The sequence below is a fragment of the Curcuma longa genome, chromosome 20 (assembly GCF_044706935.1).
Source record: "Curcuma longa cultivar G26 ecotype Majalengka, Jawa Barat chromosome 20, ITB_CL_G26_1.1, whole genome shotgun sequence".
In the NCBI taxonomy this organism is placed as follows: domain Eukaryota; kingdom Viridiplantae; phylum Streptophyta; class Magnoliopsida; order Zingiberales; family Zingiberaceae; genus Curcuma; species Curcuma longa.
Genome location: NC_133880.1, coordinates 1,618,468 through 1,641,767, shown reverse-complemented (window position 1 = coordinate 1,641,767; position 23,300 = coordinate 1,618,468). Strand labels below are relative to the sequence as shown.

The 23,300-nt window shown below is 35.0% G+C and overlaps 1 protein-coding gene across 1 annotated transcript; it reads right to left on the bottom strand.

The window, feature by feature from the left end:
• Positions 1 to 14,321: 14,321 nt before the first annotated feature.
• LOC141814006 (putative transcription factor KAN2) lies at positions 14,322 to 17,228 on the bottom strand. The gene is made up of 7 exons (XM_074702005.1): positions 16,867 to 17,228; positions 16,638 to 16,790; positions 16,393 to 16,469; positions 15,895 to 15,940; positions 15,671 to 15,767; positions 15,139 to 15,202; positions 14,322 to 14,661 (listed from the first exon to the last, which is right to left on the bottom strand). Exons 1-7 carry the CDS (start codon positions 17,177 to 17,179, stop codon positions 14,551 to 14,553), a joined length of 861 nt encoding a protein of 286 aa, XP_074558106.1. The 5' UTR covers positions 17,180 to 17,228; the 3' UTR covers positions 14,322 to 14,550.
• Between the last annotated feature and the right edge of the window lie 6,072 nt (positions 17,229 to 23,300).

Sequence of the window (23,300 nt, the reverse complement as noted above, 5' to 3'; positions counted from 1 at the left end):
GCTTTTGCTTTGTACTAACTTGTAATGCAGGAATGGAGGGGCGAGAACTTTGATTCCTAGCGCCATTATCTGGAATCCAGGCGACCGGAGTCTAAGCGCCCGTATTTGGTCCAGGTGATAGAACGTTAGCGGAACCAGGCCAGCGGAGCAGTGAGATGGCAAAGTCCCAGTGGTCGGGACACCTTAGCTTCTAGGCGCCCGGATTGGTTCCAGCACTCGGATTCGGATAAACACTGCGGAGATCAAAGTTTATCTGGAGCCTCCACGTCAGCATACAAGCGCCTGAAAGTGCTGAGTCAGCTACGCCGATGGTGGATCGGCGGATAGTATGGAGGCACCTGGAAAGGGTTCCAGGCGCTCAGAAAGTCTTTTATAAGAGCTTCAAAGGAGACCCCTCGGAACAACAACTCAGAGCCAATCGACGACTGTCTGCGCATGAAGAATCATCCAGGAGTGTCGTCGTAACACCAAAGTGCTGCACAAGAAAGATTACAGTCCTACAACTTCGGTAACGCATTTTCGATTCTGTACTTAATTTCAAAGAACGATAATATTTGTTATCGTTCCTATTTTTGTAATCGAAAAAACTCCTTTTCGTAAGAAGGGAGTTTCATAGTGGATTGTCTCAACGTAAACGATCAAACGATTGTGGGCCTTGGAGTAGCAGCTTGTGGCTGTGAACCAAGTAAAAAAGTCTTGTCTCTTTGTGTGTTAATGTTTTACAATTTCCACTGCAACATTTTTCGCTTTTACTCTGATCGATCGAATTTACGAATGAATACGAATGAACTTTACGAAAATCAAAAAATGCTACAGATAGCACTATTCACCCCCCCCCCCCCCCTCTTTAGCACTCTCTTCAATCCTACATTTATAAGATGAAAGATATCTTTATTAGAATGAGGCTTTTTGGGTTGATCACAAAAATAAAACCATAAGGGCTTAGGCCCAAAGTGGACAATATCATACCATTGTGGAGATATGTTGATTCCATCGGTACTAACAAGTATGAGTAATCGATTGATGGTATTGTTGCAACAAATAAAATATCTAAAACTTAGTTGGATAATTTGATTGATTATCATCAGTCGATTGTTGTCACTATTCAAGTGAACAGAAAGTTTAGAATTCGACTGAGAACTCGATTGTTTGGCTATTAATCAATTGATGGTATGGAGTAGTCGATTGTTGTCGTTGTTGCTGCGAACAAAATATTTTAAACTTGACTACGTGACTCGATTGATTGGGTAGCAGTCGATTGATAACCATTTGCAGTTGATTGGTGTGGTTAAAGTTGAGTTGAAAAGAGCCATTCTATAGGTGCAATATTTGAATTTAGTGGAGCAATCAATTGATGGGTGCTATCAATAACTTTTAGGCAAAAATTATCCCTGAACTAAAGGTTGTAAAAGAAGAGTTTCGTGGAGGATTTCGATATCGGTTCTTGGGGCAATTGGAGGAGAGTGTTGTGGCATTTCCAGATCTCAAGAGGCAATCCAAGAGCTACAAGCAACGATCAAAACAAGGCTTCTTAATATAAATTATTTTATTTCAATTTCTTTTGATATCATTTGTACATTTATTTTTTTGCTTTGTATTTGTTTGTAAAGAATAAAGAATTGTAAGAGGTTTCTTTACCTCTGAAAGATCTTTAGCAAGGAAAAAGATAGTGGTGCTATTGCTAGGACGATAGACTATAGAGTAGGAACCGGGGGTTTTGAACCATATAAAAATAATTTGTCTCTTGTGCTTATTTTGTTGTGTATTTGATTTATATTTTCTTGTTGTGTATAACTCTTTGTAAATAAGTGCACGTGAATGACGATTGACCAAATCATAAATTATTATTCATCCCTTTTAGTGAAGTCATTGATCCCAACAAATGATAGTCTTTAAATCAAACTTGGACAATCGTCACCTAACTATTCTATTTATTCAGTCACCTTAAAATCATGCTAGTTAACTAAACCATTGACCTAACTATTTGCTAATTGCTTATCTTCAATTGACTCAATATCATTCTAGTCGACTAAATTTTTATCAATCAACTCAAGTAGATAAGAACTATTTTAAATAGTTAAAATTTCAAATTCAAACAGTCGATCAATTGATTGATTAGTGGACTCAACATGTCCAATAAATTGAAGTCCCTTCCCTTTTAATTGACTCAACTTGAAACAAAATCTTTTTATTTTTTTGTAGAACATTTTGAGTCGATTACCCAATCTATTAGGTTGTTTAGTTGAATGAATTTATAATTCAATTGACTGAATAATTGACTACAACCTAGAAAGACCCCTATTTCTTGGGTGAACTCACGCTTAGATAAAAATCTATCCAAAACCTAAAATTATAAGTTTTCTCATAGTCTCTCACATATCAACGTATCTTCAAGTTATGGTAGTTTTATGTTGCCTAGAGTACTCCTTTAGATCTTTAATCCTTCAAATGCACTAATTGTTGGGACAGTTAACGTTGTTAGCAAAGGTGAATAGTGATTTACTTCATTCTTGTTCATCGATTGTGTGCTTTACAATATATTAATACGTAGAAAAAAATATGAATACCACACAAAATAAAATAAGCACAAGAGACATCTTGATTTTATGTGGTTCAGAATCCCCGATTCTTACTCCGCGACCTAAAGTCCTAATGGTAGCATCACTATCTTTATCCTTATCGAAGACCTTCCGAAGGCGAAGAATTATCTTACAAGATCTATTCTTACTAGCAATACAACAAGAATACAAAGATATAAATATAAATACAATGAAAGTAAACAACTTTACAAATTAATCTCAGTTTATTAACTTTCTTATTGCTTAGGGTTGCCTTCTGAAGGTTTAGAATGCAACAACACCAACCCTTAAAATCTTCAATAATTGACATCCAAAATCTTCCACAAAACCTTCTTTTATAGGTTTCAAGTCATAGCTAGAAACCTCCCAACAATCGGTTGTTAGCTCCCATCAATTGATTATTCTTCTAGAATTCAAACTTTGCACTTGTAGAACGAGTCTTCTAGCTTAGCATTAACCACAATAGTCAACTACTATACCGTATTAATCAATTGTTAGATTAGTAGTCGAGTTTTCAAAATGACTCAGAAACTCTCTATTTGCTGCAATAGTGCCATCATTCAATTGCCCATAATTCCCTTAACCCTTGAAACATTGAACTCAAGGTTTATGGATTCATCAGTCAATTGCTAGTGCACAACAGTCGACTGGTACCTCTATTTCAGCTTAACCAAGACTGAATTCTCACTTTGTTTAATATCTGATTAATCTTAATCTACCAAAACTTTCTTTCTTAGCATTCGGTCAACATTGACCAATCAGGACTGTTGAGACCATTGACATCGCTAGAGGGGTGAATAGTGATTCTTAAATCGTCGTTTATCATGCTCTTCTACAAAAGATTAATATGTAATGAAAACAAAAATAACAAATTAAACAATACAAGCACAGGAACACCTCAATTTTACATGATTGGAACTCTTGATTTCTACTCCATGACTTAGTGCCTTAGTGGTATCACCACAAGCTTTCTTCTTCTCGGGCATCTTTCGGAGACGGAGAAACCTCTTACAATTCCTATTCTTAAAAATCAAATACAAAGATGAATGTAAAAAATGAAATACAATGTCAATAAATATTTTACACAAGAAATTTTTTTACTTTGCTCCTATTGATTGCTTTGAATTATCTCTTAAAAGTCTAGAAATGCAGCAACACTCTCCTCCTAAACTTCTAAGAACCAACACCAAAATCTTCCACAAAAGTTGTGACTGCTTTCTGCCCAATAATTGACTGCTAGCACCATTGGTTGATTACTCTATCTATATTCAAACGTTGCACGTGTATAATGACTCTTTCCAATTCAATATTGACCACAACAATCGATTTCTATTCACCATCAGTCGACTGCTTTAGCCAAGTTTAAAATGGTTTGTTAGTTACAATAGTGATATTAGTCAATTGCTTATACTCAATAGTAGACTAATTAATATATAATAAATCCTCTTAAACCCCCTCAAACCCCGAACTCAAGGTTTAGGAGTTCATCAGTCAATTGCTACTCCATAACAGTTGACTAATATTTCTATTTTAGCTTTATCAAAGTTAAATTCTTACTTTATCTAGTATCTAGTTGATTTTAAGTTATTAAGGCTTTTTCTGCCTAGCATTCGATCAATCTTGAACTGTTAAAACTTTTTTACCTAGTATATAATTAATATTGACTTGTTGGGACTTCATCATTGTCTATCATCTGATCAACTTTAATCTGTCAAGACTTTACTATTGTTTATCATTCTATCAATCTTGACCTGCCAAGAATTCATCATTTCTTAATATTTGATCAACCTTGACTGTTAAGACTTTTCTATTGTAAAACATTCAGTCTTCCTTGATCTGTTTGGACTTTCCTCATGTTCAATCAACTTTACTCACTTGAACTTCATGTCTCATGCCTAAGTGCTTCGATCCTTTATGACCTATTTAGACTTTACCTTTGTCAACTCCCTATTAGACTTTCAAACGTTAAGTATTCGGTCAACCATGACTCACTTGGACTTCTCCACCATCAAGTTTTCAGTTAATCTTTGACTTCTTTTGTTGGTGCAAGGAGTACTAGTCTATCTTCAGAGTTTCGATGTTTGACAATATACCTAGGTCTGGTCAGTTTGACCAAGGATTTATCCAAATATGACCTAATATTTGGATGTAAGTGAAGTCTAGTCATATCAGTTTGACTAAAAGACTAGCGAGAAGTCCTAGTCGGTTAGACCAGACAAGGAGAAGTCCTAGTTGAGGCTAGGCAAGGAAAGTCCTAGTTGTGGCTAGGCAAAGAAAGTCCTGATCTGGAGGATTGGGCAAGGAATACCTGATTTGGAGGACTGGGCAACAAAGACCTGGTGAATGAAGTTGGGCAGGAAGTACTGTTGGAGGCTGGGCAAGGAAGTCTTAACTAGAGGTTAGGCAAGGGAAAGTCCAAGCAGGTCAAAGGTGATCGGACGTTTGATAGATGAGAAGTCTATCTATGGAAGTGACTAATCCTAATTGGAGGTTAGGCAAAAAAAGTCCAAACAGGATATTTGGCAGTGGGAAGTCTACCTATGGAAGTGACTAGTCTTAACTTGAAGTTAAGCACGTGTAAGCTAGTAGGTTAGATCTATAAGGTAAGGCTTAGGTAAGCCTAGTAGGTCAGATGGATTATAGGTAAGCTTAAGTTGCTTGTTTGTTTGTATGCTGATCTTATAGGGACTAGGAGTTAGAAGCAAGATGAAGGAAGCATAAGAGGAGCAAACAGAAGCAGTTGAACTAAGTCTGGAGTCAACTCAAGTCAAACCCAAGTTGATTGGATCCAGGCACCCGGATGTTACTCCAGGTGCCCGGACAGTCCAGGCGCCCCTGGATGGTCCAAGTGCCCGGATCAAGAAGAATCGACCCCGATAAAGATCGAAGAGATTAGATTTGATCCAATTGGATCTAGGCGCCCAGAAGAGTCTATATAAGGGTCTCAACGTGCACCACAAGGAGTAACTCTCTGATTCTCCAAATCTTTCATCCTGTAGTGCTGCTGAATGTGAACGTCTTCCGACTTATGCTGCCCAGGAAGTTTCAGGAAGGGTGCGCTTAGCTCAAGGACTTTCGGATCAACTACACGGGTGATTTTACTTTAAGCCTTACTTTCTATACTTTTGCTTATTATATTTTGGACTGTAAGACGGGTTTATCTGCCTCTGGATAAAGGTTCGGAAAGGAGACCATTAGTGGATGAGCACCTTCTCATGCATAGGCCTTAGACGTACTAACCTTGGGAGTTAGGAACCAAGTAAATTCACGTGTCCCTGTAGTTGTTTTACTAATTCCGTTGCAAGTGTATTTGATTGAAAGAATGAATAACGAGCACTATTTACCCCCTCTATGGCACCCATCGGTCCTACATCTTTGACTTTTCGCTCTCACATCAAATATCAAAACTCAATTCGAGCTAACTTGAGCTTAGTCAATCTTGACCAGAGGTTGATTGCACCAACAAGGACTTCCTTTACTTAGCATGCAGTCAATTTTGACTTGTTAGGATTTTATCATTGCCTAGTATCCAATCAACTTTAACCTCTTGGGACTTCACCATTGCTTAGCATCTGATTAATCTTGACTTGTGAGGACTTTACCATTGCCTAGTATCCAATCAACTTGGACATGTCAAGACTTTCCATCTTGTGTTTAAAATTTGATCTGCCTTGACCTACTAGGACTTTTTCATTACCAAATCTTCAATCCTCCTTGACCTATTTGGACTTGCATCATTGCTAAGTTCTTGATCAATCTTGACCCACTTATTGGTGCAATCTACCTCAGGTCAAGGTTAACCAAGCTCGAGTTGACTTGAGTTGGAGAGTTTCAATGTTTGACTAATATGGTAGAGTTTAACCAATATGGTAGATGTTGACCAATATGGTGTTTAATCAAGACGGTAAAGTGAGACATCAAATAGGTCAAGGTTGATCGGATACTTGATGAAGTCGAAAGTTCAACGTGGCGTTGGCATGAGGCAAGGAAAGTTCAAGTGGGTTATGACTGATCGGACACCTAGTGATGGGAAGACTGACTTGAAGTTGGCATAAAAAAAGAAAAGTCTAAGTAAATCATGGTTGATTGAACATTTGATGATCGGAAGACCAACATGTCATTATCATAAGGCAAGGAAAGTCCAAGTAAGTCATAGTTTATCGAACACCTGGTGATCGAAAGATCAACAAGAAGTTGGCACGAAAAGAAAAGTCTAAGTGAGTCATGAAGGATCGGACACTTGACTATTAGTACCGATGGAATCAAAATATCTCCACAATGACATGATATTGTCCACTTTGGGCCTAAGCCCTCATGACTTTGTTCTTGGGCTCTCCCCAAAAGGCCTCATTCCAATAGAGATATCTTCCATCCTTTTTAAATCCATAATCTTTTCCATGTATTTTAGATGTGGGATTATGTTTGCACTCTTGCAACCCAACAATCCCCCCCCCAAACAAAGGACCACAAGCCCCCCTCAAACGGAAAGTCTCCGTTTGATGTTGAATCCTCGACCCACTAGGACTTCCTACCCCTCGGTCCACCCGACCTACTAGGACTTCCTGCCTAACCGCAACTAGGACTTCCTACCTAGCCGCAACTAGGACTTCCTACCCCTCGGTCCACTCGACCTACTAGGACTTCCTACCTAGCCACAACTAGGACTTTCTGTCTGGTGTCTGGTCCTCTTGATTCAGACACGGGAGCACCCACTTCTTTTATTTTAAGGTTCAATCCACATGGTTAGATCTGGATCATGGCTCTTCGGACAATTAGTTCGGTGAAGAGCGGCCTCCTTCTCATACCACTTGTTAGTACCAATGAAATCAAAATATCTCCACAATGGCATGATATTGTCCACTTTAGGCCTAAGCCCTCATGGCTTTGTTCTTGGACTCTCCCCAAAATGCCTCATTCCAATGGAGATATCTTCCATCCTTTTTAAATCCATGATCTTTTCCATGTATTTTAGATGTAGGACTATGTTTGCACTCTTGCAACCCAACATTAACAATAAGGAAAGTCCAACAGGGAGTTAGTAAGGCATAAAGTCTAAGTGAATTATAAAGGATCAGACGCTTACCACATTGATGAAGTCTTGGCATGTCAAGGTTGATTGGATGCTAGACAAAAGTGAAGTTCTGGTAGTTTAAGGTCAACTAGATACTAGGCAATGATGAAGTCTCAGTAGATTAAAGTTGATCGAATATTAGGCAACATATAGCCTCGATAAGTCAAGGTTGATCAAATATTGAGCGAAAAAAGTACTAGTAGGTTGGAGTCAATTAGATGTTAGGCAAGATGAGATTTCAGCTTTGAAATAACTGAAACAGGGAGAGTAATCAATTGCTATAAAGTGACAATCGATTGCTAAATCCTAAAATCCCAAATATGGGGATTGAGAAAGTAAAGGGGGTTTACTAGAATCCAATAATTGATTTTTGAAACCCAATAACTAATTGTCAAAAGTAGCAATTGGTTGTTGGAAGTTAACAATTGACTATTGCAAGGCAGCAATTGACTATTGGAATCCAACAATCAATTACTGGCACTGTAGTAGCAAATAAAACGCTCCCAACTCAATTGTCCAATGCAACTGATGGCTATCAATCGATTATTGGGTTGGTGGCACTATAGTAGCATACAACAGGTGTTATAATATAGAGTAGTAAGATTGATAGGTTTAGCAATCGATTGATAAGGTAAAATTGAGCCATTAAGCTGCAGGTTAGAGCAACGATTGACTTCGCGGAGCAACAATCGATTGTCAGAGTTTATCAATCGATTGTTAGGCAAAAAATAGCCCGAAAGTAATCCTATAAAGAGGGGTTTGAGGAGAATTTGAAGCACTTGTTCTTGAGGGTTTGGAGATGAAGTGCTACTGCATTTTCTATCATTAAGAGGCAATCTAAAGCAATAAAAGAGCAAGCAAAATATAGTTTCAATTATAAAGTTATTTTCATTTGTATTTATGTTTTATTTTGTATTGTATTGCTTTATAACAATAGGATTTGTAAAAGACTTCACTACCTCCAGAAAGTATCTGAGATGGAAAAGGGTTAGTGGTGGTAGTCGTTAGGACTAAGCCTTGAATGTAGTCGCCTTGGGAGGCAGTGAAATAAGTAAAATCAGCTTATCTTGTACTTGTATTTTCTTTTATTGTGTATTTTATTTGCGTTGCGTGTTAATCTTTTGTAAATAAGTACAAAATCGAGATGAAGCGATCCAAGGTATTCACCCCCTAGTTCGCATGGGTTCTAACACCATTTGGACTTCACTTCTTATATTAAATGTTTGATCCTTTATAATCCACTTGAATTTTACTTTTGTCAATTATATATTGGATTTTCAATCAAGTGTCTAGTCAATTATAATTCACTTAGACTTCTTCACTATCAAATTTCTACAAGTGCTACATATTTTGTCAAATCAATTATCTCATGCACTTTTTCTTACTGTCCTTTATGTTGATGCAATTTTGTCACGATTGTTGTTTTGATGTTGACAACGATTTAAGTTCATTTTAATTATATATTCAGATTGATCGATGACGGAATGAGATCGGAGAGGGCTCGGTAGCTCGTTCTCTGGACCAGATAGAGTCGGAGAGGGCTCGGTAGCTCGTTCTCCGGATTAGGTCAGAGAGGGCTCGGTAGCTCGTTCTCTGGACCGGATAGAGTCGGAGAGGGCTCGGTAGCTCGTTCTCCGGATTAGGTCAGAGAGGGCTCGGTAGCTCGTTCTCTGGACCAGTTTGAGTCGAAGAGGGCTCGGTAGCTCGTTCTCCGGACTAGGTCAAAGAGGGCTCGGCAGCTCGTTCTTTGTACCGGACTATGGTCGGAGAAGGCATGGTAGCCTGTCTTCGGACCAGATCATTATCAGAGGAGGCTTGGGAGCTTGTTCTCTGATTACGTGATCCAGCGCAGTTGACTCGGGTGAGACTCAAGCTAACCTGATCAAGTCTTGATTTAGGACTTAAAGTCTAGCTTGGTTTAATCGATCAGTGAATCGATTAACCAAGAGTAAGTTAGTTAATCGATCCGATGATCGATTACAGATCTTTAATCGATCTGGTGATCGATTACAGGTCATTCTGTGAGACCAGCGTTAGCGTGTTAATCGATCTGATGATCGATTACCGAGCATTCTGTGACAATTCGCAAAACTCACAGAACGCACCATAATCGATTGGGCAATCGATTATGGTGAACTGTAATCGATCAAGTGATCGATTACATGTTTTATTGAGGAACTGAGTTACGGATGGTAATCGATCACCTGATCGATTACCATGCCTTAATCGATCAAGTGATCGATTAATGGCATGGGTAATCGCCTGGTTGATCGATTACATGCTTTACAGAGGAGAGAATTACGAAGGTTAATCGATTGGTTGATCGACTAAGGCTTTTCTGATCGTGCTACTCTGCCATTTCTGATTTCTATTGCTTCTGTGCTAATGCTCTGATCATTGCAGATGGAGTTTAAATTTGATGAAGAAAACGAAGAGTCAAGGATTGCTTTCTTTGTGCAGAGTTTGTCGAGTTTTGGTTTCACCTTGCTTTCAGGTAAAAGACAATGGACAACGGAACTCTGAGCTGCAGAGGATGATCAGGTTGGTCAGTGAGTGCAGTGAACTCAGAGGACGTTGGAGCAAGGAGGTTAAAAGGAAGAGAGGAAGAAGAAGAGAACTCTCTCGGAAACCCTAAGAGCTGTGTGTGCTTGTGTTCGGTGTTCTTGGCTTGCTCGTGCTCTTCCCTGAAGCCTGCTCGGTGCTTGGTGTTCTTCGCTTGCTCGCGTTCTTCTGCTCTTCCTTGAAGCTTTGCTCTCGGGAAGCCGTGGTTGAGTTTGTGATCCATCAAAAGAGGCTGTGTTGTAAGCTTGTATTGTTTTGCCTCAATATTTAGTTCCTTCTATAATCTTTGTGCTTAATACATATATTCTTGAGATTGGGTGTGGAGAGGTCACTCCACCGAGAAGGAGATTCATATAGCCGGATTCATCCGGGGTTCGATCTACCGAAGATCAAGGGATCGTCCACCTTACGGACACCCCGAGGAGTAGGGGCAAGTTATCCCCGAACCTCGTATATTTTATGTTTCCTTGATCTTTGCTTTGTTAGATATATTAATTCCGCTGTGCACTAATATTTTTTAGAAGAAAATCGATTTTTGAAAGGAGACTATTCACACCCCCTTCTCTAGCCATCTCCGATCTCCAACACTTTATATGTTTCAAACTATCTTTCGTAAATCTCTAGCAAATCTCTAAGCCTTTGAGCTGCACTAATTTGGTCATGCAAGTCAACTAACACGACTTACTCTCGTTGAATCAAGCTCCACAAATTTCATATGCATCCTACCAAATCCTTATAAAATTTATACATAGATCAGTAACATAGACATATTTAATTTAAATTATTTTTCAAACATATTAAAACACCTTAATCAAATACAATTATTTGCACCATGATTGCACTAACGGATACTTTCCTTTTTAAAAATTTCAATGCTAAAAGTTTTGTAATCATCAAAATTTATTTAATATTTTCAAATCCTTCCAATTATACCTCTTCGTTATTAATACTTTTGCTTATAAACAAGAATAAGGGTACGATGATAAAAAGTAGGACGAGTTTATTAAATAATGTGGGTTCATATTTCATCCATGATATATTATACGAGTTTAAAAAATATATGTTAATCGTCCGTTAAAATTCATCTATCCTTTTTTATTTAACTTGATAGTCGATGAAAATTTTCTATATGATCAAATCGATCATTTTCAAAATTAATTAAATTGTAAAGGATAAATATCTGAATTATAAAAAAAATAAGGTATACTTTGTCATACTATTATTCGGATAGAAAAATAATAATCTATCTTTCTATAAAGCAAAAAGATAAGAGTTTAAAAATAAATTTAGTTTGCTGCTAAAGTTTTCCAACTTTTTCATGCCCTCATTCAAAACTTTTAATTTGAAAGCTGAGAGTTATCTTTATTTGAGAGAAAATGTTGCTTTTCCTTTTTTATTTTGATTTATCCTTCCACACTTTAAAATTGTGTAAAGCACATTTTACTTTCCAACTTTATTAAAATCGCTTTTTCCCTAATGAAGTTAACGCCGCTAGGTTTTTAGATTAAGAAAAAAATATTTTTAAAAATTAACTTAGCGAATTTAAATTCATTATTTTTTTATTATGGACGTATGCTTTTGCATCTTTTCATATACTAGTGACCTAATTAATTTTACAATATACAATTTCAATAACTTATACTATCATTTATAATACTGAAGACTAAAAATCAAATATATATAAAAGTTCAACAGATAAAATTAATGTGGTGTCCTAGCTTAAAATTTTAAGAAAAAATCATTATAAAATTAGACTTCTATGTAATGTCTATTTATTATTTTTTATCTCCAGTAAAAATATTTTACCAATATTTATTCTTATTTTTTAAAATATATTATAATTTTGCATGTGGTAAGTGGCGTAGTCGACGGAGGGATGCGATCGCCTCCTCTAATTTTTTTTTAATTCTCCGTTTCTTTTTTAAAATAATTTCAAATCTTTACCGCCACTTTAACCGACCGATTCATTATCATTCATCATCAAAAATTAAAATAAATCATGTATCTAGAAAGCCCTAGACATAAGCTATCCATTTATATCACCTTATGAGGAAATATCACGTCCTGAAATAAGTTTGTCGGTCCCTTTCTCTCATCGAAGTTGCACGACATATTTTTTGTTATTGTCATGAGTTCTTTTCTTTGGAAATCATGATTTGAATATGCTTAGGCTCGATTTCAATTCTTAAAGTATAATTTCGAAGGTTATAATGTGCGATGAGTAGAAGTAGAACTCGGCTCATTTTTTATTGTTAGTTTAATTTTTGGATATTTAGAGTTGAAAATTTTAAATTTTGATTAATTAATTAAGTTATGTTTGTACTTTAATAGGTATTGAAGAAAATAGCTCTAGGAATCGACTGATTATTATATCAACTAGAATTAAGGATTAAGGTTAAAATTTTTAAATTTAAGTTTATTTTTATTTCTTTAAATTTAAAATTTAGACTTTTAAATTGTGAAAATCGATCTATACTAATGTTTAAAATTTTTAAAAATTTCATCTTATATTTTTAAAATTTTTTGAATTTTTAAAGTTGGATAATTTAATTTTGAAAGTGTTTATGGATTATAATTGTGAAATATAATTTTTTAAAATTATTATGTGTAGTTGTGAAGTAAAATATAAAGTTTGAGATTTTTAAAAATTATTTATTTCTAAATTATTAGAAAAAGATAATTCATTAAATTAGGTGAATATCTTTTTAAAATATTGTGTTAATGATAAATTAGATAAAATAGTAATATTGAGGTATTTTAAGAAGATAAGAGATGAACCTACTTCCATTCAAATAGGATATCTCCTCCTCCATCATCTTCTCCACCACCTCCTCCTGATGTTGACTCGAATGAGTATCTTAGTGATCTTATACTAAAAAAAATATCCTTAAGTATAATTAAAATCTCACTTCATAATCAATTAAGAAATATTACGATAAATAATTATTTGATATGAGTGAGATATATTTAATATAATTGATAATGAAATTATTATGTAACATGTTTAATGTACGAAATTTAACAAGTATTATTGTAAAAATATACGATGTTAATATGTGATTTTTATTTATTATTTTTTTTAATTTATTAAATTTGTCCTGATCGAAAATCCTGACCTCATCACCACCGCATGTGATTTTTTGTCAACTGCTAGTCAATGTCAGATGGATGGTTGCCATGCACACATCAACACTTGATTAAATGTTGTCGTGGACGAGTCAAAGGCACGTGCTTTTAATCTCTGGGTCAAACTTATTTGTTTTTTTTAGAATTTGTATCATTTGAAAAATGGTTAATTAATGGATTCAATTCACATGTATCCATAAGAAAAATATGATTAATATTATACAGCAAGGCTACTAACAAATGCCTGGAACATTGAAGGCTGTGAATGGCCAGATGAAGCACATCAGTAAAAGCCAAACCCAACTTTAACAAGATTAATTGTGCACTAGTTCAACTTTAACAAGATTAATTGTGCATATTTTGTTTTTCCTAAACATTGTTACGTGATATAAATAAAGAAGTTTGGGACTATAATTGGGCTTGCATGATTTAATTTCTCCCTTGTTTTTCATTTGTTATACTCTCTTTAGTTTCTTCTCTAATTCCCTATGTGTTAGTTTGTATGATGATAATATTACCTAGCGTGAATATTATTTTCAGATAATACAATTAGTAAGATAGATATAGTATTAGCTAGTTTATGAAATTCTATTAGAGATTATATGTGTTTTTTGGATTAACATCAAGTTTGTATGAAATATAATCACTTTTTGATATTACGAAGGAAAATTGTCATGATATAATGAAATATCAAAACAAAGTTTGTGACTCTCCTTTCAATGCATGAAAATACTTTTCTTGTTGCAAAAAATATCATTGCATACTCTCTTTTTTTTCAAATAATTACATTCTATTGTATTCATGTAGCTTCTGGATTATATTATACAGTACGATTAGTAAATTTAACATATTCTCTGCCTAGTGATAAAAGCAATTCAATATTTACTCCAAATTAAAATCACTATGAATTCAGAATTTCCACAATTGTAAAATTAAGTTTAAATTCATGTATCACTAATTAGATATTGATATACATCCTGATGACAATCAAAACAGCTATACTTACATGGGCATACATAGAGAAAGGAAATAATTAAAAACACAAGCGAGTATTAAATGGTTTTGAAATAGAAATATAATTTTTAGAGATCATCCTAGCTAGGTAATTTGCCAACAAATAGATGCATCCATGAATCTATAATCTTTTTTCTCAATAACTTCTTCCTCCTTCGTCTCCTCTTCGAGCAAGGCCCTATATATATGTGTGTGTATTCAGTGTGGCCTCCCCAATGTGATCTCAAGATTCAGATTCCTTGTCTGCGAAAGGCTTGATGAATCCAATTCCGAAAGCATTTCCAACTTTTTTGTCGTTTCCAAATGATCCTGATTATGCCAGAATTATGAAACAATGATGCTTCACATTACTTGTGTTAGAACAATATCTTAGCTTCAAGGTACAATTATTAAAGAATATATCTCAATCACTTAAACACCATTAGTACTTTTGAGAGTTTTTTTTTTTACAAACAATTATATTTTGATCCTTTCTTATCTGCAATCATATATGTACTTATAAACAACTGATGTTTTTGAAGATCTTTCATAAGTTTCAACATAAGCTATTCTTAATCATTTGTCAATAATGGTTGTAGCGACAAAAATATTTGATCATTCAATTAAGATAGATGCAATTTAGGTGATGAATATCGACCATAAAATATATACCTAATGCTCTCTAAATAGGCCAGGATATGCTAAAATATATCATAAATCATTTGGTTAATTGGTTCAATGGTCAACACACATAAATAATAGTTTCATTTTTTTTTCATATGAATGAAAGGTCAATAGTTTAGATACCATAAAAGACTTCATGCTCTTCCCTGCAGTGGAACTACTTGTCATGCCATTGCAGCAGCTTTTCCTGTTGCTCATAATGCAGAGAATAATGTCATTTTTACAGATGAATATATTCAGCAAATAATTTGATTCTATGACCCAAGAGTTCATATTTTAAGTATTTCGCAGGTGAAGCAGCAAAGAAGTTTCAGAAAGCAATCAATCTTATATGATACATTTCAGACATGGTGAATATATGCTGTTCTTTGAAAGGCAGATAAGGGGATCAGAAAATGAGCCAGAGTTCCCCATTTTAATCTCCTTTTGAGGATCACATAATCATCATGGATATCTAAATCAATCATGATTCATGGACACTTGGGGCAATTAAAGAAATGCATGATTTTGTGGGAGAAAAAAAGGAGAGAAATGTTCCTATACCTTTTCCAATTTTTTACTTCTATACATAAAAGCAAACAAATTAAGAACAAAGCTAGCAAACTTCATCTAACATCCCACTGCACATGAAAATAAATTAATCATTCATAATTACCTTGGAGGAACAGCATTGCTCCACATGTCACCAACATGATCATTATCGTCAGAATTCTCTCCTATTGATAAAATTTCAGATGATCCATAAGATGGAACTGCAGGGAATCAAGTACAACTAATTAGTGGAAAAAAGTAAGAGATGTTTTTTGTTACAGTATTTACTTACAAATTATACTGATGTGCTTGGTTGGGAAATTAAAAAAGTACAAAGAAAATCTCAACCTGAAGGAGCTTCTGACTTGTCAGTGTTCTTCACAGTTCTGTACATCTGCAATTAAAAAATATATACATTAAAGCCAAATCAACAATATTTTAGTTGTTTTTTTTTGAAAAAAAAAAAGATTGCAATTCATCTTTGCTTTTCCTAAAGTTTCAAGTTTGAATGATTTCCTGTACACTTATTTTCTCCACCCTTTTTCTTATGGTAGAATCATCTTTGGTCTGTGCACAAAAGCTGTCAAAAAAACTTGAGGGACATATTAAAGAGGGAGGAAAGAAACTAGAAGGAATGAAAGGGCATTTAATAAACCATATTTATTATATGTAAAAGTAAATTGTGTGTGTCATTTATTCAGTGTTATAATTGCATGATAAGCTAAAAGCTGCTGACAACTGATCAGAACTCGGAAACAACAACAACAAGTAGAAGACAAAAACAGGAAGCTAGCTGAGGAAAAAACCAAATGGAAGGCACATGATTCAAGTGGAAGTTCCTGCTACCTGTAAGTGAGATTTCACATGAGCCAAAGTGAGATCCTTCACGTCCATGAGCTCAAGAACAGACTTGGGAGTGGCCCCTGACCCAAAAATCGGCGTCAAACAAACAAAAAAGAAAATTCTGAACCCTAAAATATTATAAGCCGTGAGTTTAGATAGATAGATATATCAGTCCTTTCCTTTCTATCTACAATCTGTTTACTTTATAAATTATCTTCACAGCAGAATTCACAAGTTTTCGATCATACTCTCGTGGCCTCCCAGAAGCTCCACCGCGTGGACGAACCGTGCGTGCAGCGTCGAAGTCCACCGCATCCTCGGCGCTCTCATGGTCCGCCTCGACACGAACCTGGAGGAAGGCGAGTATCTCGGCCGCAGCTGTCCTTGGTTCGCCGCGAGCCCTACAAAACTACGGTCGGTCAGAAGGGGACGAAGACAAAGAGATCGCTGAAGCGGCACGAGACCAAGTAAAATTACCGATCAAGGAAGAAGAAGGCGGGTGATGATAGATTGGAATCCCAGTCAGAGGCGCCGCCATCTCACGAGTAACGTGCTGCTGGGGGTGGTGGAAGTAAAGCTGGTGATGGCGTTGATGCGAGGTGTTAGAAATATCGCTCACGGTGGTGTCGGCGACGTTAAGGTTAGAGGCACCGGTGGTGGTGGAGTCGAGGGGGGGCTGCCTCGGAAACCCTAATTCCATGGTGTCATCATGGTTCCTCCAACCTGATGTGGAGGCGTTTGGAGGGCTGATCTGAAGTGATAGATCTGGCCGAGAAGAAAAGAACTCCATTAATTTGGTCTACTATGAGCTCTACTCCTTCTCCTTCTTCTTTTCTTCTTCTTCTTCTCCTCCTCCTCCGTTAATAATGCATGAGAGAGAGAGGGAGGAGAGCTGTACTTTGGTTGAATTAATAATGTATGTGAACATGGTTCCTGTATAGAATGTGTGTATGGTGTCTCTGTCTGGAATCATAGTGATGCATAGTGGATTGTAGAGGCAAACAAGTTGTGAAAGCATAAAGTTGATAGCATCAACAAGGGGGGTAAAATTTGAGAGGTTGATTCATGTGAGTGCTGTGAGGAAAGTGACATCTGAGAGTTGTATCACAGAGACAGAGAGGAAGACTTTGTTTTTAATCTTTTGTTTAGATTCAAAGGCATTTGTTTTCTGAGAAAGATTTGGAATATCTAGTACAAGGTTAGTCGTAGTTCGAGCGACTAGTTGTACTTGAACCCAAGTGACTTCTTTTCCCACTGAAATGTGGACTTGACCCTTCAAACACATGTTGTCCTATCTCTCCTTCTTTAATTAGGACTAGTTATCAAACTATTTTTTTTACTAAATCACACCTAAATAAAAAGAATCAAGGGGCAAAAATTAAAAGAACGCTCATTTTTTTCAAATCATCAAAAAGATATTTTTTTAATTTTTAATTAAAAGAACGTCCCACTTACCATCCTCTCTTATAAAATGGCACATCTATCCTCTATTACACTATTTTTATATTATTATCTTCTATCACTCAGTCCTAATCAATTGTATGAATAAGATGAATTCATATTGTAATATAATGAAATCATAGTTGATATAATATAAATGTTGTTAAGCAAAATAAGTCTGTGTTGTAATAATTATGAAAACTGTAGATGATACAATATAAATATTATTGAACAAAATATGTCTGCGTTATAATAACTACGATTTCATAACTGCTACAGTGTAAATATTGTTGAACAGGTCAAATCCATTTGATACTGTATTTAATATATGTGGTAGGAAATAATAATATCAGATACAGTATTTGAGGGTAATCCTATCATTTTACAGGGGGATAGTGGGGTGGGACGCTCTTTGATTAAAAATAAAAAGGGGTGGCACCTTGATGATTCTAAAAAAAAGGCGTCCGTTTGATTTTTGCCCCAGAATTAAATATACCCTTTATTTTTCTTTCCATTGTAGATTTATGCAAGTTGATTTCAAAATAATTTACATGGGTAAATCATTGTGTTTATACAATATTAAGATGTGCGAGATAAAAATAAAAGATTTTAAATGCAAAAAAAAAAAAACTCAAATGACAGACGATTGATAATGAGTGAAAATTATTTTACAAGATAATTTTTAAAATTGCTTGTAGATTATTTTTTTGGTCTATTATAACCTAATCAGCTTGCATGAATATTCACCTATCCTAACGTACTATTAGTATGTGACACTCCCAATTTTCACATAAAAAATTTAAAAAATCGATTTAATGGAAAATTAATTATATTAGAAAAATTAAATTTAAATGAAAATCATCTTGCGAGTCATTTTGCAGCTACAACCATGTGCAAGCTAATTTTGAGATTATGTTCATGACCATTCACCATAATTTTTTTACATGCACCATTAGAGTTTGAGAAGTTCCAAGACTAAAAGTGTAAATCTAAGGGAACTCAAATTTAGAGTAAAATATTAATGTAAATTAATTTAAAAAAATTAACTTGTAGAAAAAGATGAAAATAAATTTTGGAATTGAAGAGTGGAATAGGAAAATGAAATTTGATGAGAGGCGGGATTTGCTAATTTTCATATACTCGGAGTGCAATTCGATAAAGAGCATTAATTATAAAAGGACATGTTTTAGTAAATTACTTAAAGTTATTATTGGTCTAAAGTAGAGAATTAGGTAAGATGGACTACACATGTGGCAATATTTTAGGTTTAATAATTGAATGTTGTTTGTTTGCTGACAGAAGGAAAACCAATCGTAAAGGATAATTCTATTTTAAGTTTTCAAATGTTCAAATGGGCTTTTATGATGTGAAAAATATTTTTGGCACTTTTATTTTTTAAAAGTATTCTAATATTTTTTTCCAATTTGTTATGTGATTTATGAGTAGAAATAATATACTAAACTATTACATAAAGTGCGAAACCATTTTATTCACATAATTACAAGTATTCTTCAATTTAATAAATGTGTTCTAATAATTGCTACAATTTACTTTGCAACAAAATACTTTTGCCACATTTATTTTACTTTTAACCTACATAATAATTCTAACTATTTTGCTATCATTTACCCATTTTATGACTTTGTATTCTAGCAATTTTTTTATTAATTTTTTTTCTAATAATGTTCTTATAAATTTTTTTTTATTTTTTTATATAACTTTCTCATCACTGTTGTTTTTTTACCATTTTATATTATTTTTATGATTTTATATAAGATATTTAGGATGTCGATATCTCTTTGAGAATTGAGAGAAATTTTCTTAGTAGTTTTGAGAAAGGGAAGTAATATATGAAAATATAGAATAAAAGTCTAATCAATATCTACTGAAAATATAGAATATATAATATTTTTTTTATTAAAAATAAAAAGGTTCATTAATGCATGCAATTAATTGTGACAACATGATATTATATATACACATCAAGTGGTGATATAACGTATGAGGAGCTTGTATATCTTGTTATTAATGGCTGCCGACACAAAGCATTTTGATTACATTTTCTAATTTCCATTTCTTCAAAATCAAATTTAGCAAACTTTTAAAATAATAAAAGACTCCTCATATTCTAGATAGGCATCCATAATATTTTATATTTTTAGGGCCAAATGACAATAACCACCCTATAAATAATTTCATTTAATTTTATGAACTGAATTCAATTAGTTTTATCTTTTAGGTCTTATAGGTGTAGGTTATTTAAGAGACTAACTCAAAGAAAAGGACAATTGTCTAATTGACTAAATTATCAAAGTTTAATGGGACTTGACATACCACTCTGTATGGGCACATCATGTTTGATATGTTAGATTTTTAATTACAAATAATATATGTTCTCCTCGTGAAAATGAAACTAAAAATATAGCTGTAATTTTTTAGTATATTGTGTGTGGTTAATAAATGTTTTTTTTTAGAAAAAATGATATTTAAAAATTATTATTACTAAGATTCAAATTCATTTTTTTTAAAAAAAATAAAAATAAAAGGGAAATTTATAATGATTTTTAAGTATTTTTTTAAAAATAAATAACTATGTATCACTATATTTTATTGAGATTCAATCAATTCTTTGATTGCTCAAGAGTAAATATAAATTTATTATAATATTATATTCAAAAATTATTATGCATTTGTTATTCTAAATTATTTGGAACTAATGCATAGTTGATTTCTAAATTCAATATCTATTAATTATCTCTAAGAAGTCCATGTAATTTCACTGTCTATGTATTTATATTGTAAATTAATAATGCTTTATGAAAATATTTGCAGGTTAGCAACAATATGGTTAGAATATTAGCATCAAAGAAAGAATAATATTTTACTGAAATGCATAAGCAAGTCATTGCCTAAATTAGGTACCCAATTTTTATAATACTCAAATCACCTACTATATTTCCGAAATGGTCCATCAGTCAATTCTGTCTGAAACTGATTAATAAATCTAGAGAACTCTAAATTTCTCCAAATCAAAATCAATATATTTTTAAAAAATCTCTTTAATATATTTATGCCCTTATATTTGAATTTGATAGAGTAAATTGAGAACAGTAAATTTTTAAACTTGTAAATATTTAATAAAATTTATCACAAACTTATTATAAGATTTAGGATAATGATACTCACTAACCAATACTATTAATGATATAGACGTATTTAAAAGATATTGATAAGTTGCTAGCACTATAAGAAAATTGTCATATACCCACGATAAACTTAACTACGCATATGCAAACTATATGTATGACAATTTAGTAGTATCAGAGCGAGGTTCATTTCTTTGAATTTCCATTGCATTTGTGTCTATTTTTCGATGTCCGTCGGATTTGTTGTCGGATTTATCGTTGTATTTGTAGTCTTCGAGAGTTATCATTGCATCTATAAGTTTATCTAATACCAATTGTTTGATATCGGAGCATATTAGGCTAAACATTTAGTTTTAGGGTTTAGGTCTAGTTTTTGAGTTGTCATCGTATCGGGTGTGTCAAATTTGGTTACTTAATCCAAGTTGTGAGATGGGTAAACAGCGGCACAAATTCTCTAAACAGTTGTAAGTAAAACTTCTAGTACATTTATTACTGTTTCTATAAATTTATAATAGTTGTATATTACCAGGTGATATTATGGCCCCTGGAAATCGAGGACGAGGTCAACCACTGAGACGACCCGTTACACCCGTAGAGTCGGAGGTTTTCGAGCATGTTGGGGATAGTCAGGAGATACCCTTGACAGATCCGGTACCAACTACAACTAATAAGAATGTGGATCTGAGCCGCATACAGATACTAGCAGAGTCTGTCAAGGATCGGTTGATATTATTCCATGGGGGACCTGACCCATGGCTCGCTTGCTCTTGGTTGGAGAGTCTGATTGATACATTTGTGTATATTTCTTGCACGGAGGCAGAGAAAGTTGAGTTAGCAGTATACCACCTTCGCGATCAAGTTGTCACGTGGTGGGAGACTCTGAAAATTGTACTCGGAGAGCGGGATTTATCTTGGTCATCCTTCCGAGAGGCCTTTAAGAGGCAGTATTTTTCAACAGCGTTCTATCGGGAACGACGTCAAGAGTTTCTGAGCCTTAAGCAAGGCGACCGCTCAGTTACAGACTATCATATAGAATTTTTGAGAATTGCTGAGTTCTGCCCACACTTGGTAGCCTAGGACAGTGATCGGATGTTTCAGTTCACTCAAGGACTAGCTGCATACATTCGACAGAGGATGTCTGTTTTTTCGATCAGCACGTGCAGAGAGGCATTGGATTGGGCTTTGTTTGTGGAGATGACTCCGTAGCAGGTGGATCGAGAGAGAGACGCAGAAAAGTTGAAGAATTTGAGTTCACAGATTTCTGGTCAGAAAAGGCCAGCTCAGGGATCTTGGACACAATATTCTTCCAAACGACAGAAAGGGAAACGACCTGCGGAATCTTCGAGTAAGTTTCAGCGGAAGAAGGATAAGGATAAGAAATGTCATCGGTGTGGATCGCATAGCCATCTGGTGGTCGATTGCTCATTGGATCACTCTATCTGTTACTTCTGCAAACTTCCCGGTCATATGGCTAGAGAGTATACTCTGAAGGCTCGGTTGGAGCCTATTGACATTGCATCTTCTGGAGGACGTTCTACACAACAGTGATCGCAGAGGACACAGAGGACCAGAGCCCCTCAGCAGCAGCGACCCCTGTCATCTCAGCCACAGATACATCCACTACAGGGGAGGGACCATGCAGCAATACCGACAATATTTCAGTACCCCATCGGTTCAGGGACGTAAATTCCTTTACAGCATTATTTGTCAGCAGTGTCTCAGCCATATATGTTACCAGCAGCTCATCAGTCAGAGATCTATTATGCGGCAATGCAGATGCAGCAGCAGCCACCAGCAGCACCGACTTCTTACAATGTACCTCCTCATTATGTTTAGCAGACGACATCTGTATCCCAGAGTCAGTTCCAGCCAGAGCGGAGGCAGATCACATCTCATTCAGCTACTCAGCCTGCTAGCACGGGGGTTGGTCGGGTCTATGCCATTACTCGAGAGGAGGCACAGCGGGCTGACAGATTGGTCATTTGGGGTATGATTTTAGTTTATGTTATAATTGCTGATACCTTGATAGATACGAGTAGTTTACATTCATTCACGTCTAGATTATTTTTAGAAAAATTAGAGAATCCCTATGATTAGACCTTGTAGTCAGGCAATATCTTTACCTTCGGATGAAGTGCTGGCTATAAATTAGGAGATTAGGGGATGTCCGTTGGATTTCGACGGTCATATCCTTACAGTGAATCTTCAAGTGATGGATATGATGAAGTTTGATATCGTTCTTGGTATGGACTGGTTAGCCACTATCATGCTACGATGAATTGTCGAGCTGGAGTGGTTACCTTCCGACCTACGGATCAACCCGCA

What these genes read in the sequence shown, in the direction of transcription:
- LOC141814006 (XM_074702005.1), bottom strand. Translation starts at nt 17,179, where the DNA reads ATGGAGTTCTTTTCTTCTCGGCCAGATCTATCACTTCAGATCAGCCCT. An exon ending in GCCTTCTTCTTCCTTGATCG is followed by an intron (nt 16,791 to 16,866) that starts GTAATTTTACTT and finishes GTAGTTTTGTAG; the next exon opens with GGCTCGCGGCGAACCAAGGA. An exon ending in CAAGTCAGAAGCTCCTTCAG is followed by an intron (nt 15,768 to 15,894) that starts GTTGAGATTTTC and finishes GATTCCCTGCAG; the next exon opens with TTCCATCTTATGGATCATCT.